The sequence below is a fragment of the Zalophus californianus genome, chromosome 15, assembly GCF_009762305.2.
Source record: "Zalophus californianus isolate mZalCal1 chromosome 15, mZalCal1.pri.v2, whole genome shotgun sequence".
In the NCBI taxonomy this organism is placed as follows: Eukaryota; Metazoa; Chordata; class Mammalia; order Carnivora; family Otariidae; genus Zalophus; species Zalophus californianus.
In genome coordinates, this window is record NC_045609.1 from 79653208 (window position 1) to 79666444 (window position 13237).

Consider the following 13237-nt stretch of genomic DNA (forward strand, 5'->3'; position numbering starts at 1 on the left):
CCTTACCTTTGCAATTATCCTATTCCAAATGCAAAGATAAGGAATGAAGGAATGAAGTATCTGAAATCAGAGCTAGCCTGGAAAAACCAGTCACTACATTTGTAAGCACTAATTTAACTTTTCCCTATGGGGCTTGGAAAGAGGAAGTGAGAGATGGTAGAGTACTGGACTTCAGGGCTGGCTATGGTAAAAACTGCAGAAAAGTCCTATTGGGAATTACTTGCCAGAAGAGCTAATCCTGTTCCGGTAGCAACCCCGAGTCTTCCCCAGACTGGCCCGTCATCAAGTTGGCGCGAAGGTATACCACAACGGCAGGTGGGGGACCGTGTGGGATGACCTCTGGGCCACCAGTGTGGCCCACGTCGTGTGCCGGCAGCTGGACTGCGGGGAGGGCATCAGAGCCCTAGGGAATGGCCGCTTTGGGGAGGGTGTGGGGAGCATCCTCCTGGACAATGTGCAGTGCCGGGGCAATGATGCCCTGCTAGGCACCTGGGCTTGCCTATCCACAACTGTGGCCGCCATGAGGATGCCGGGGTCATTGGCTCAAGGACTCACTCTTTTGACTTTCTCCTGACGTTGCCAGAGCCATGGCTCTGGGGGTAGGCGAGGGGGACCTGGAAATGAATGTGAGGAAGCTCAGGTCCCCTCGGGGTCCTCCAAACACCTGCTTACTGTCTGTTCGAAGCCTCCGGCTCCTTCTTAGCCCCTCTTTATTTGCTGACCTACCCAATGCTTGAACCTACACCCACGAGTTCACTTTGGAGCCCTCAGTCTCTGCCCTCTTCAAGAATTTACCAGATTCCCTCTTATCCACCCACTGGCGTAATTGCTCTTCCTAGTCTTTGGCTTAAAATTATGTTTTGAGCCTTAAAACCGCCTTTCTGGTGCTGCTTTGGAGAGTTCCATGAACAAAACCCAGTCCCTCTCACCTGGACCCTTTGTGAAACCATCAGTACTATTTCCTTGGGGCCTCAGTGGTTTGAGATGGTTTCCCTTTCTCCTTTTTTTAATTCAGCCCACATACACGTTATCTCGGGCTGCCAAACAAGTAGGATTACAAAAGCAAGTCAGATGAAATGAAAATACCCACTGCCCGGCTTATCTTAATTTTATAGAGCAAAGACAAGAATGATAGGATTCAGTGAATGCATCCATTCATTTAACAGTTCTTGAGCTCTTTCCCTGCACCAGGCACAACTCTACATGGAGACATAGAAGTAAGCACAGCAGATGACAATCCAGCCCTCATCGGGGTTCTTTACCAGGGCGAGGGGTCAGGATCATTTGTGCATTTGAACCACAGTAGGTCATTCACAAAAGTAACATTGAATCAGGAGTCATAATATGCTTGATTATGTTGAGGAGTCACTCTCCTTTCGTAGTCAGACCTTGGTGCTATGGTATAAACTAGTTGTTAGGTTGGTGAAAATGAGCAATCAGTGTTGGAAACCTAAGGTCAGAATTAGAAAGGTTTCTATACTTTGCAACCCTAGGAAATATTTGCCCTGCACGGCATCAGAGAAACAACCTTTCTGACTCACGCGGGGAGATTATACTGTCCTCACAACCAATGATGAGTCTCACCTCCACCTTCATGAAGCCCTAGCTCCAGTTCAATCTCATCCAAGAGGCCTTTCTTACTTGTAATTCCACATTTCAGAAGTCATTTTTGTGTCTAATTTTAGTACATCTGGGGCATAAATGTTTTAAGTAAAAAGGTATCTTCTAAATTTTCTGTTCGTGGGTGGGATTTTTGTATGGATTTTCTCTTATTTTGGTTTTGTTTTTGTTTTACAATTTCAGCATCAGCCACAGAAATGACCACTTCACCTGGTAATTTTATTTTCGTTCTTATTTTATATAAATCATAGATGGCCGGATGGTCTTGCATATGGTTAGGGTTAAAGTTTATACATCACTAGAAACTAAATATCAAGCTCATATCAAACTAATATAAGGTGCTTGCATATTCATTGGATGCTTAGTAACTTGGGCAGATAGGGCTTACATCCCTTCGGTACGGAGGACATCATTTGCCCAGTGTGCACCCTTGGCCCTTGGTGTACCTGCAGGTCTCTGAGATCAAGTTATAGTGACATGAGCCTCCTTCAGATTCACACATTTGGGAATTCAATGAGTTCCTTTTTTTAACAGCACAGGACTTTGGGCATCATGGGCAAAGTTACCCCTATAATCTGCATTTTCAGAAAATAATAGAGTACCACATCTCCCATGTGTGTTTCACAACACAGTACATCAACCCAGTCAAATACAAATTTTTAGATCTAATTTACATGACTAAATAAGTTGGGGAAATACCCATACCTTGTCTTGAAGATTCGTCGTCTGTTAGCCCATTAAAGTCTTGGACAAGACCTGTGGTAAAGGATCTTTTTTAACACTTGGCTTGACCCAGTGTTTCTCAAATTTCTTTGACCACTGAAACTTTTTGAGTAGAAATGCAGCATCACAGAATTTGGAGCCCAAGAATCTTGGCTTATGTTCTGGCTCTAGCCTTAACCAATTGCATGACAGTGGGCAAGTTCCCTTACCTCCCAGAGCCTCCTTTCTTCATCTGTAGAACAGGATAAGGAAGCTTGTCCTGGAGATTAGGTGGCACACACCAGTGCAAGCACAGGGTGACGGGAGCTTGGTAGTCACACCACTAAGGGACATGTGCGCTAACATCTGCTGAGTCCAACCTGGCTCTGATTTAAGCCACATGACACATGTGTCTTTTTGTAAACTTCCCTCTTGAGGACTTTGGGGACCATCCTAGGGCTTGAGTTGATCAATATGTGGCTAAGTAAGTTGGAGAAATACCATTTCAAAACAAATCAATTCAAGTCATGTTTTCTCCGACAGTAAACACTCATGAAAGTAGTTCTTGGTCCATATTTCCAAAATCTCAGAGCCCTCTGCCAGGCTTGGGAGAAACTGACCTCTAAGAAAATCAGACAATGAAATCAATTTGTCTCTTCGTGGTTGGATTTGTGAGAATCAGCTGCTAGCTCTCTCGGGCAAGGTCAAGTTCAGTATGTCACCATCACCATATAACATTTTTTTCAAGATTTGGAAGACACCTTAGAGACTGTTCAGACCCAAAATCACAAACAGGCAGCCCATTGGGCCAGTTTTGACGCAGGGAGAGGTTTTGATTCAGACAATAGAGTTTTGCCTGTGCAATGTTTAATTTTCTTTTAATACCACATTTTACAAATGAGCGATTTCATATAGAAGTCCAGATTTCAAGCTCTTTTGGAGAACCCAGAGGATAGGAAGTGCTCGCATGAATTTTGTCAAGGCACCAATTGTCTGGGGTTGAGCAGGAAAGGGACCCTTTACATGGGCAGTGCTGTCTCGTTTCTTCCTGGTCTGCGCCAATTATTTCTGGGGCTAGAGACATCTCCATTTGGATGTTTGGTGCCTCCCAAACGTCAATGTTCAAATAAATCACCTGGGGATCTTTTTTTTTTTTTAAGATTTATTTATTTATTTATTTTAGAGGAAGAGAGAGAGAGCAGACAGCATGAGTGGGAGGGGCAGAGGGAGAGGGAGAGAGAATCTCAAGCAGACTCCCCACTGAGTGGGCAGAGCCCGACTCACGGCTGGATCTCACGACGCTGAGATCATGACCTGAACCGAAACCAAGAGTCAAAGGTTTAATAGACTGAGCTACCTAGGTGCCCCACCTGGAGATCTTTTGAAATGCAGACTCTGATTCGGTAGTTCTGGGGTAGGTCCTGAGGGTTTGCATTTCTAACAAGGTGATGCAGATGCTGCTAGCCCATGGATTAGCCCTTCAGATACTTCAGAGGAAGCTGAGAGATGCAAAGGGACTTGTCCAAAGTCATATACTTGGTTACACAAAGAGCAGAGACTAGGACCCAGGTCTCTTGGGTCCCAAACCCAAATACCACTTTCCTCATTATTTATTTCCCTTAGCTCAATGATACAGAGAATAGGAAAATCAAAAAAGAACAGAGCATAATCAAATATGAACACAGTTGGGGCAGAATTTGTAAACAGGGTGATTTTTTTAAAAAAAATATTATTTACCAATGAACTTGATGGACAAGGATGGTATTTAATTAAAATTTCCTTGAATTGTGCCTGTGTTGACAGTTCCTGACTCCACTGCAGCCACAGATTTGGTCCTTGGAACTGGTAACAACTTTTCTGCTGATTTGCCCTCTTCCTGTCTTTAGGGGGTATTGCTGTGTTGAAGTTCTACCTAGGTGGGACACTTGTACTCTTGGTCCAGGGGTCGCTTGGCTGCATCAATCCCTTGGAAAATAGACTCGAATCCAGAAATAGACACCGAGCGCCTTTACACAGCCAAGTTTGGGTCCCAACATTCAAGTTCACATGAAAGTATCCACAGAGCCTGTTGTTTTTACTTCTTACACACGAGTAACAACTGGCTATCTGGTCTCCCCACTGGCTGTATATTATGAAAGACAACAAACTGGGGAAGGAGAAGAGCTGCTCATATGACAGCCACAGTGGCAACTGCAGGAAATGCTAACAGATCATCTGATAGCCAGGGAAGTGTTCAGAAACCAAGTAAATGTCACCAGACTTTCTAAATATTCCGATATGGACCCCAAATGCCCACTAACCTCAACATCCTCTGAGGTACCCCTGTATGACAGCCCTGAGCCACAGTGGTTTCTTCCACATGAGCCTGAATCAAGCAGGGTGGACTATGTCTTCTGTTTAAAAAGACAGGGCAGCCCCGCATCGGGCTCCCTGCTCCGCGGGAAGCCTGCTTCTCCCTCTCCCACTCCCCCTGCTTGTGTTCCCTCTCTCGCTGTCTCTCTCTCTCTGTCGAATAAATAAATAAAATCTTTAAAAAAAAAATAAAAGTAAAAGGACAGGGCAGGGAAATGTGCTCCATTTCAGGAAAGTTTTTATTTATAATGCTTCATGTTTTGCTTTGGGTGCCTTAACTTTTATTCAGGAGGTTGGGAAATGACTAGTCCTCACACTTGAATTTTTCCAACAACAAAATCAGGTAGAAGAGATCTTAGGAAAGGCAGAATTGTGTAGAACTAGAAAATGCACAAAACCTTTCTCATCGATTGACTGGTTTTCCTGTTTGTGTTTCCTATTTAGGCATAATTTCTACTTCAGCAGAAGTGACTTCTTCACCTGGTAATGCCCTCTGCCCTCTGCAAATGTAGGCAGATGGGTCAACAAGACTGCCTGCGCCATGTCACCAGGGCCAAAGCCAAGACAGCTTTTGGGAGGGGGGCGCGGAGGGAAGGAGTGTCAGGTTGTCACAGTCTTTGAGGGGAGTGCCTAGTCTGGGCCAGACCCTGTGCCAGGCACAAGGTGGTGGTGGTGCCTCTCGGGAAGACAGAGAGGGGAACTCACTGGCCAGGTGAGATCACCTGTGATAGGTTCTCAGAGCATCACATATCTCTCCTTCATAGCGCTGGTCACAGCTGCACTTTGACAGAACAGGAGCCCTGTCTCGCTTTCTTTATTGTTTGACTCCAGCATCTAGCACAGTGTCTGCCATAGAGGAGATTGATGGATCAAAATCTGTTGATTAAATAAATGAAGTCTTTGATTTCTATGCTCCAGGGACGGAGAGAAGAAAATGAGTTAACTATAAAACAAGTATTTTTGCCATTTAGGAGGTTTTGACCAATTGCCTTTCCTCATTTCCAGAATCTTTTAGTATTACTGTAACCACCTCAACAGGTAATTTTTATGGTATTGTGGGCTCTATCCATCTTACTTGCTATAAATTATCTTATTTGATATTCCAGGGAGCTCATTATGCAATTGCTTATGTCCTGATCAAGTTATTTTATTCTTTAGAGTTGTTAAATATGTTTATACTGACCTGACTCACATAGGCCACCTCTGTACCCCCTGATGGTGAATGAATTCTGGGCAGCCCAGCTAAATGCATGGGCCAAGGGAAAATAGTTCAGCCAATTCCCAAACTCAAAAATAAGTCACTCACTGGACTGACTGGTGGTCTATCGTCAACTGCCCATGGTGGGAGTTTCTCCTGGAGACCAACCACAGCGTGGGTGTTGGCGAGATGGCAGGGAGTCAAGCCATGGCTTTGATTGATCCTCCTCAGACATTCACCCAGCATTCGGCAAGGATGATCATGTGCCAGGCTCTGTGCCAAGGTATTGAGGGATACAGGGTCAACCACAGTTAACAAGTAACTTTAGTCTTGAACGATAATCTTGAGTGATGCTGGCTGCAATTATCTGAGGAGTTCCTGATGTGACTTTGGGGTGAACAGTTTTACAAATAGAGTGTTAGAGGTTTATTTATGAGGAGGACAATAAAGAGGGTGCTCTTCCCTACTCTTCAGTGCTAAAGCAATGAAATAAAACACCAGAGTCAATACCAAAATATGGCCTTTATTACCGAGAAGTTTTGGTTGGAGGGCAACTCTTAGTACAAGAGGCAAATGGACCTGCCACCCCCTCCTTACCCGCAGTCTGGGTCTTGGGACAGCCCACCTAGAGAAAGCTCCAGTCTATAGAGCTCGCCCTTTCCTCTGTCACTGTCTTCCAACCATTTGAGGAGAGGAGAGAGGACCAGGCAAAGGAATCCTTCCAATTACAGAATCTTTGTGAGACTAGCCCATATTGGGAGAAACTTCGACCAATGGTTGTTGCCCTCTGAGTTGGTAATGTCCTCCTTCTCCAAGGGGAGAAGTAAAGGGTGGGCAAGAGGAATGGAGACCCAAGGAGTGGAGGGGTGGCCTAGAGGCAATGGAGGATCTAGGGATGCCCTGCCATAGGCCCTGTCTGGAAAGCAAGAAGACAAGACAGGCCAGTCATACTGATCTAGGACGGCCACCTTTACGTCTCCTGTATCTTACGAACACGTAAGCCTGATATGGGTGTCTTATTGCTGCCTTGTTATTTTTGTTCACCTGCAGCTTCAGTAGCAACCGCTGTGACCTCCACACCAGGTAAGACACTGTCTCCTGCCCCATTAAGTGCCTCTTCTTGGAGTTCCATTCATCAGACTAGGCTGTTCTATGGAAAGCTTATCCCCAGCACAGCCTCAGTAAGAACAGACCCCAGGAGTCCTCTTCTCTCTGTTGGTATTTAGGTCTTTTCTTCTCTTTTTCTACAGATAGCGCTTCAACCTCAGCAGAAGTGACCTCTCCCACCGGTAAATGCTCTCTTGTTGTGTGGTTTAAATCAATGAGACTAGCTTCTCACTTGCCATGTTCTATTTAGAAAATGAGCCCACGTGATGACCATGTTGACCACAAAGTAGACTGAATGAAAAGACACACTGAAGTGTCCTTTCTCCCATTTTTAAGTGCCCTATTTCTCTGTCCCTAAACAGATACATCTTCAACTTCAGCAGAAGGAGACACACCCCCTGGTAATGTTCTCTGCCTGTCACATTTCTTAAGTTAAATATGATCAACTCTCCCTCTTTCTTTGGGCCAATGAACATAGGTACTGAATATTTTGTCTGTCGCAGAAGCCCTGATGGAAACAGAAGTCCCAGCGTCCTTTTCACAGAAATGAAGCTTCGTGTTCTCTTCACGCATCCATAGTCACAGGAGTGGTCCCTCCGCTAGGAAACACCCCCTGCTTGTTGCGCTGGTCTTAATCAGATGTGCCCATGGCAGGCAAGGGCAGGGGCTCCACACGTCCACTCGCTTGGTGGTCTGTGTTATGTTACAGGTGATGCCTTGATCCATCCTGCACACCCAAATGCAAGAGAACTCGATTGTGATAGTGTTGGTTCTACCCATTTGCAATTCCATCTTCTACCACACTGTCGTTCAACCCAAAACATTCCCTTGTCTTTTCACTGATATTTGAGTTTGATTCTTCTTTGTTCGCAGATACAACCCCCACTCCAGGAGAAGAGGCGCCTTCCCCAGGTACGCACTCTGCTCTTTGCGGTGCCCCCTGGTGAGTGACTGAGAAACCTCAGCCCAGCAGGAGCGGACACACCCAGAGAAAACACTTCCTATCTCCCCAAGAGAGGTCAGGAGAGAGGAGAGGGAGGTCTGGTTGGTTCCAGGCCCCTGGAGCCAACGGTGGTTATGATTCCGAACACGGTGGAGGCAGATGAGAGGACAGGATGAGTAGGGCTAAAGCGTCAACCCTGGACGATACCTTAGAGACGACCCACAGCAGTGATTCTCAAACGGTAACGTACAAGCGGTCGGCCTGGAGAACTTGTTAAAATGCAGTTTCGGATTTCGTGGCTCCAGGTGGAGGCTGGATTCTGCATTTCTCACAGGCTCCTGGGAGATGCCCATGTTGCTGGTCATGGGCCACATTCGAGGAGGAAAATGCTGAACCACTACCTTCGTTTTGGAGGAAAATGAGGCCACTGTCTTAACTCAGGCAGCCATAACTAAATATCCCAAACCATGTGGCTTAAACAACAGAAATTTATTTTCCACAGTGCCAGCAGGGTTGGCGTCTAGTGAGGGTCTTCTCTTGGGTTGAAGATGGCCATCTTCTCACTGAGTGCTTTCCTCAGTGAATGCTCTCTGAAGGAGGGTGGGGAGAGGCACTCTGGTATGTCTTCTTATAAGGACACTAGTGCCATCAGATGGGGGCCCCCCCCATGACCTCACTTGAGCATGATTACTTCCTCAGAGACCCCATCTCCAAATACATCCACGCTGGGGGTTAGGGCTTTGACATGTGAATTTTGAGGGGACATAATTCAGTCCACAACAGTCACAGGGCAGGGCAAGCTAGGTCCCCCAGCTCCCATGCAACATCCTCCCTGCTCCCAGGCTTTGCTGATGAACCTGTCTATGTGACTCCATCCGATGGAGCAGATACTGAGCTCTTCAGTAGCGAGACCTATTGCTTTCTTATATTTTATTTCTTTCCTTTCTTTTCAAGTCCTCGTTACTTTGAAGACACAATGGTATAAAAAGCAGTGAAACCAAGTTTAGAACCTTCCTCTTACTTATATTTAAGGATTGTTTGCCTCCCTCCCTCCTTCCATCCCTCCCTCCCTTCCTCCCTTCCTTCTTTCCCTGGCCCCACCACGACCTCACTTTTGGCAGAAGATCCCTTCTCTTGTCATTCTCACTGGCTCTTGATATCACATGAGGTGAGCTTTTCTTTGCAGATCTGGTTGATGGTAACTGGGTTGATTGTCACGTAGATCAGGAGGCACTCACACACTTTACTTCCTTTATGAAATCATGACAGCAAAATCACTTCCTGCCTCGTGGAGTGTAGGGCAGATGTGGTGGCCGTTATTAGCCCATTACCTTCCTCCCCCCTTATCCTTATTCCCCTCACAGTGTGCAGAATGAATGCAACACCCACATTTTATACTCCTGAAAGGCAGAGCGCTGTAGAAAGGCTGTATGCTTTGGGGCCTCCCAGGTCAGAGCTGAAGATGTCCCAGGCATGTTTACAAGCTCTCTGAGTCTCGACTTCCTTATCTCTAAAACACTGACAATATTTCCCTGGAACAGCTGTTGTAGGGATTCGAGATGTAAATTATAGGACATAGCATGGATGCTCCAAATGGGAGTTGTTCGTCTATCTGGCAAAATGCCAATTCATTTGCCATTTTACTCCTGGATGTAGAAGTCCATGAGATAAATAAGCAGGGTGGATTCTATTCTATGCAACTTATGGATCAGGCTTATTTTCATAAACTTGTAGTGTACAGCGGTAAAATTTCAATGACATGCAATATTAATGCTTTCTTTTTTACTGGAAACAATTTTTTTCTCTCTTTTTTTTTTTTGGCAGCCATAAATCCGATTTCAACAAAAGTGACATCATCACCTGGTAAAGATCATATGCCTGTTGCTACACTAACCCTTAGCTGTATAGTAATGTATACAACCATATTCTATCATAAAATCCATTGTTACTTTTCCTACCTTGTTTCCTTCTGTATATTTCACATGGAATTATAGCTCTCAGATATGATCTTCTTCTTATCTAAAAATGTTTCTGAGAAATCTGATTGGTTTTCTTCATTTAATTGTCCTGATCAAATTATTTTATTCCTTAGAGTTTTTAAATATGTTTATATTGACCTGACTCACATAGGCCACCTCAATAAACATTTTTCCTACAAAATCTAATGCTTTTATATTCTTCCTATAAAAATTCTGTATATTTATAAGGCTTCTTTTCTGACCATTTATCGAATTATTTTCTTTTTGGAGAATAAACAGGACACACCACTTGCTACGTTTTGATAAGAAAATAAAACTTAGTGGACAGTATTTCTGCACCTAAACCTAAGCAGAAACTCAAACAAAACAACTAGTGTCTAAACCTCGAGAAAATGTGTGGTTCTTTTTCAGGTTTGAATATAAATATGTGACTTTGAGGATACGCATTTTTTTTTTTTAAGCTCAGTTTTTCTTTTTACAGTTACAATTTCAATTGGTGAGGACATGACCCCTTTACCTGGTAAGTTGTGTTTGTTCTAAGCACTTAAATTATCAAATCATTATTAATACCATTAAAGCCATATTTTTTCTTCAAAGTTGCTTCTCTTTACAGAAAACTTTTATGAGCTAATAAGTAGATATGTGCACACAGATGTGTGTACACACACACACACACACACACACACACACACACACACACACACCTTTGTGGGTCGGAAGCCCCACATTCACCTCCTGGGACCTCACCGTAAAGACATTTGCCTTTATTCATAGTTCCCACAAACATGGTTATCTTGGTCCAATATCACAGCAACAAATTAGATGAGGAGCAAACAGCTATCCTAAACCAAGATACTGTAGCCACAGAGAAACCACAGCCAGTGGTATTTATTAGCATTCACTAAACATCTTCTATGGACCAAAGAGAGCAGGAAGTTGGAAACAGTCACCGGCAACCACTTTATATGAAGACAAATCGTTTCACACACATCTATGGGTGTGGCACCACCAACATAATACAGATTTTTAAAATAATTTTTACTTTTTAAATCCCCTGAAGTATAATTATATACAATGAATTGCACACATCTATGAGATTTTTCTAATGTAGCCAACTGTGCAACCACCAGCACAATCAAGCCATGGAGTGTTCCCATCACCCAGAAAAGTTCCTTCATGTCCTTTCGCAGTAAATCCCCCAGGCAACCACAGGTCTGCTTTCTGTCCCTGTAGATTAGATTTGTTTTTCTAGAATCTCATATAAATGCAATCAAATAATGTGCTCTTTTGCGTCTGACTTCTTTTGCTTAACAAATTGTTTTTGAGATTTGTCCAGATGGTTCCTTATATTGGTACTTTGTTCCTTTTTATTGCTTACTAATATTCCGGTGGGTGGGTCTTCTGCAATTTATCCCCTCTCCTGCGGGGGTACATAAGGGTGCTACCCGGTTTTTGTCTCCAGTGGAGAATTCTGCTACATACAAATCTTGCAGTGCACATCTGTTCTCAGTTACCCCGAGTAAACACCTGGAAGTGGAAGAGCGAGGTCACAGAAGACACTTTTTACAGTTCAGATGTTGGTTTTTATTCATCAGGAGTAAAAGAAATTTTATAGGATGGATTTGTTCACTAAGTCAAGCCAGTGCCTCAACAATTCTCCCAAGATTGGAGTTTTTTGCCATTTTGTTTTCTTTTGGTGTTTAGTGTTTTTGTTTAAGGATGAAATTCTTAGGTATCTGGGCAACTAGGCTGACAATATCCGATGTTCTTTGAGGGCTTTGGTTAATGCAGGTTTGACTTTTTATGAGAGAGGGAGTGCCATGGTGGGGGTGGAGGGGGAGGAAAGGAAGGAGAGAGAGAGACAGAGAGAGAGGGCAGCACCACCAGGCATGGTGGATCTCACTGTGGTGTCGTTTCTTCCGTGGCAAATGACGCATGACCCGGAGATGCGGGGCAGTGGAGGACGGCGGTCGCGCCTGTCACCGCTGTCCCCTGACTCACTTTCTGTCCTCCTGCAGACCTGCCCCTGCGCCTGGCCAACGGGCGCAGCCGCTGTGAGGGCCGGGTTGAGGTCCGCCACCAGGGCGTGTGGGGCACGGTGTGCGACGACCACTGGGACATCAGGGGTGCCCGCGTCGTGTGCCGCCTGCTGGGCTGTGGCCGCGCGCTCGCTGCCCCAGGGCGCTGCCACTTTGGCCCGGGCTCGGGGCCCATCCTGCTGGACAATGTGCGCTGCGTGGGCACCGAGGACACACTGGACCGCTGCGGCCACTCGGGCTGGGCCCAGCACAACTGCCGGCACTGGGAGGACGCGGGCGTGATCTGTGCAGGTGTGTCCCCAGGCTCCGTGCCTCGTCCCCTGCCAGCGCTCCTAAGGCCAGGGGACAGCACGTTGGCCATGGCGCCCTCTGCTAGGATAGCAAGGGCATATTTGCCACACAACCACTGTGCTGAATATTTTCATGGCACAGCTTTGTGGTTTTATTCATCGATTTTGTCCAATTCCAATTCAGGGCAATATTTGTTCTGAAATAGGGCTATAAGATGATGAGGTCGAAGGAAGAAGGAACAGTATAATGCAGTGATTAAGGATGTAGAACTTGAGGCTACCAGTCAGACCAAAAGACCCTTTTTCAATTTCTGACAAGGTCATCAAGGGCACAATCCTAGGTGGACACCCTTGACCCAGCCCTCAGGAGTCCGAACCCTACAATATCCTGGGCTCCCTTTGTGTTCCTTTCATCCAAGATTTGGCCTATCCCTTTCCTGGAGTACTTTTTGTTACCACCCGGTACCCATCTTGGCATTCTGACCTCCAGAGGTTGCCCCTCTTCTGTGTGGAGTAGTACTTTCTTAGGTTTGTCTTAAATTTACCCAGGTAAATCTCAAAAAGTGACGGAATTGTAAGATCTGGTGAACAAGTCCGAGCTTCTTTGTCTGTTCCATATTTAGTTTTTTACAGGTAAACAAAGGAATCACTCCCAGTGCTTTTATCTTTACGTGGGAGGTACTCTTGTTCTAAGTAGAAATGGATCGTACGTAGAAAAACCACCAGAGTCCCCCAGAGACAAAGCGTCCCGCAGAGAGCCTTATGAGTAAGAGTTGGCCTGGGGCCTTGGGCTCTTATCTCCAGGATCCTCGCTTTCGCTGTGTCTGTTCACAGTTCCAGCCATCCCTTCTGCTGTCAGCAGGCCCACTAGAAAGAGTCATTCATTTTCCACTCTTGGATTATACACCAAGGGGGTTCCTTTCCATTGGGTATAGCGACAGAAGGACCAGAGGTCTGGGGCCAAGAGCATCTGAAGGGGTTGAGTGAATGTGGCCAGCCATGCTCCC

At 45.3% G+C, this 13237-nt stretch overlaps 1 protein-coding gene across 1 annotated transcript in view; it reads left to right on the forward strand.

Moving 5' to 3' along the window:
- LOC113923761 (deleted in malignant brain tumors 1 protein-like) overlaps positions 1-13237 on the forward strand; it is an 82204-nt gene that overhangs the window by 62051 nt on the left and 6916 nt on the right. Inside the window, 1 exon segment of the mRNA XM_035724137.1 lies at positions 11911-12231. Within this exon segment, the coding sequence (XP_035580030.1) occupies positions 11911-12231 (321 nt within the window).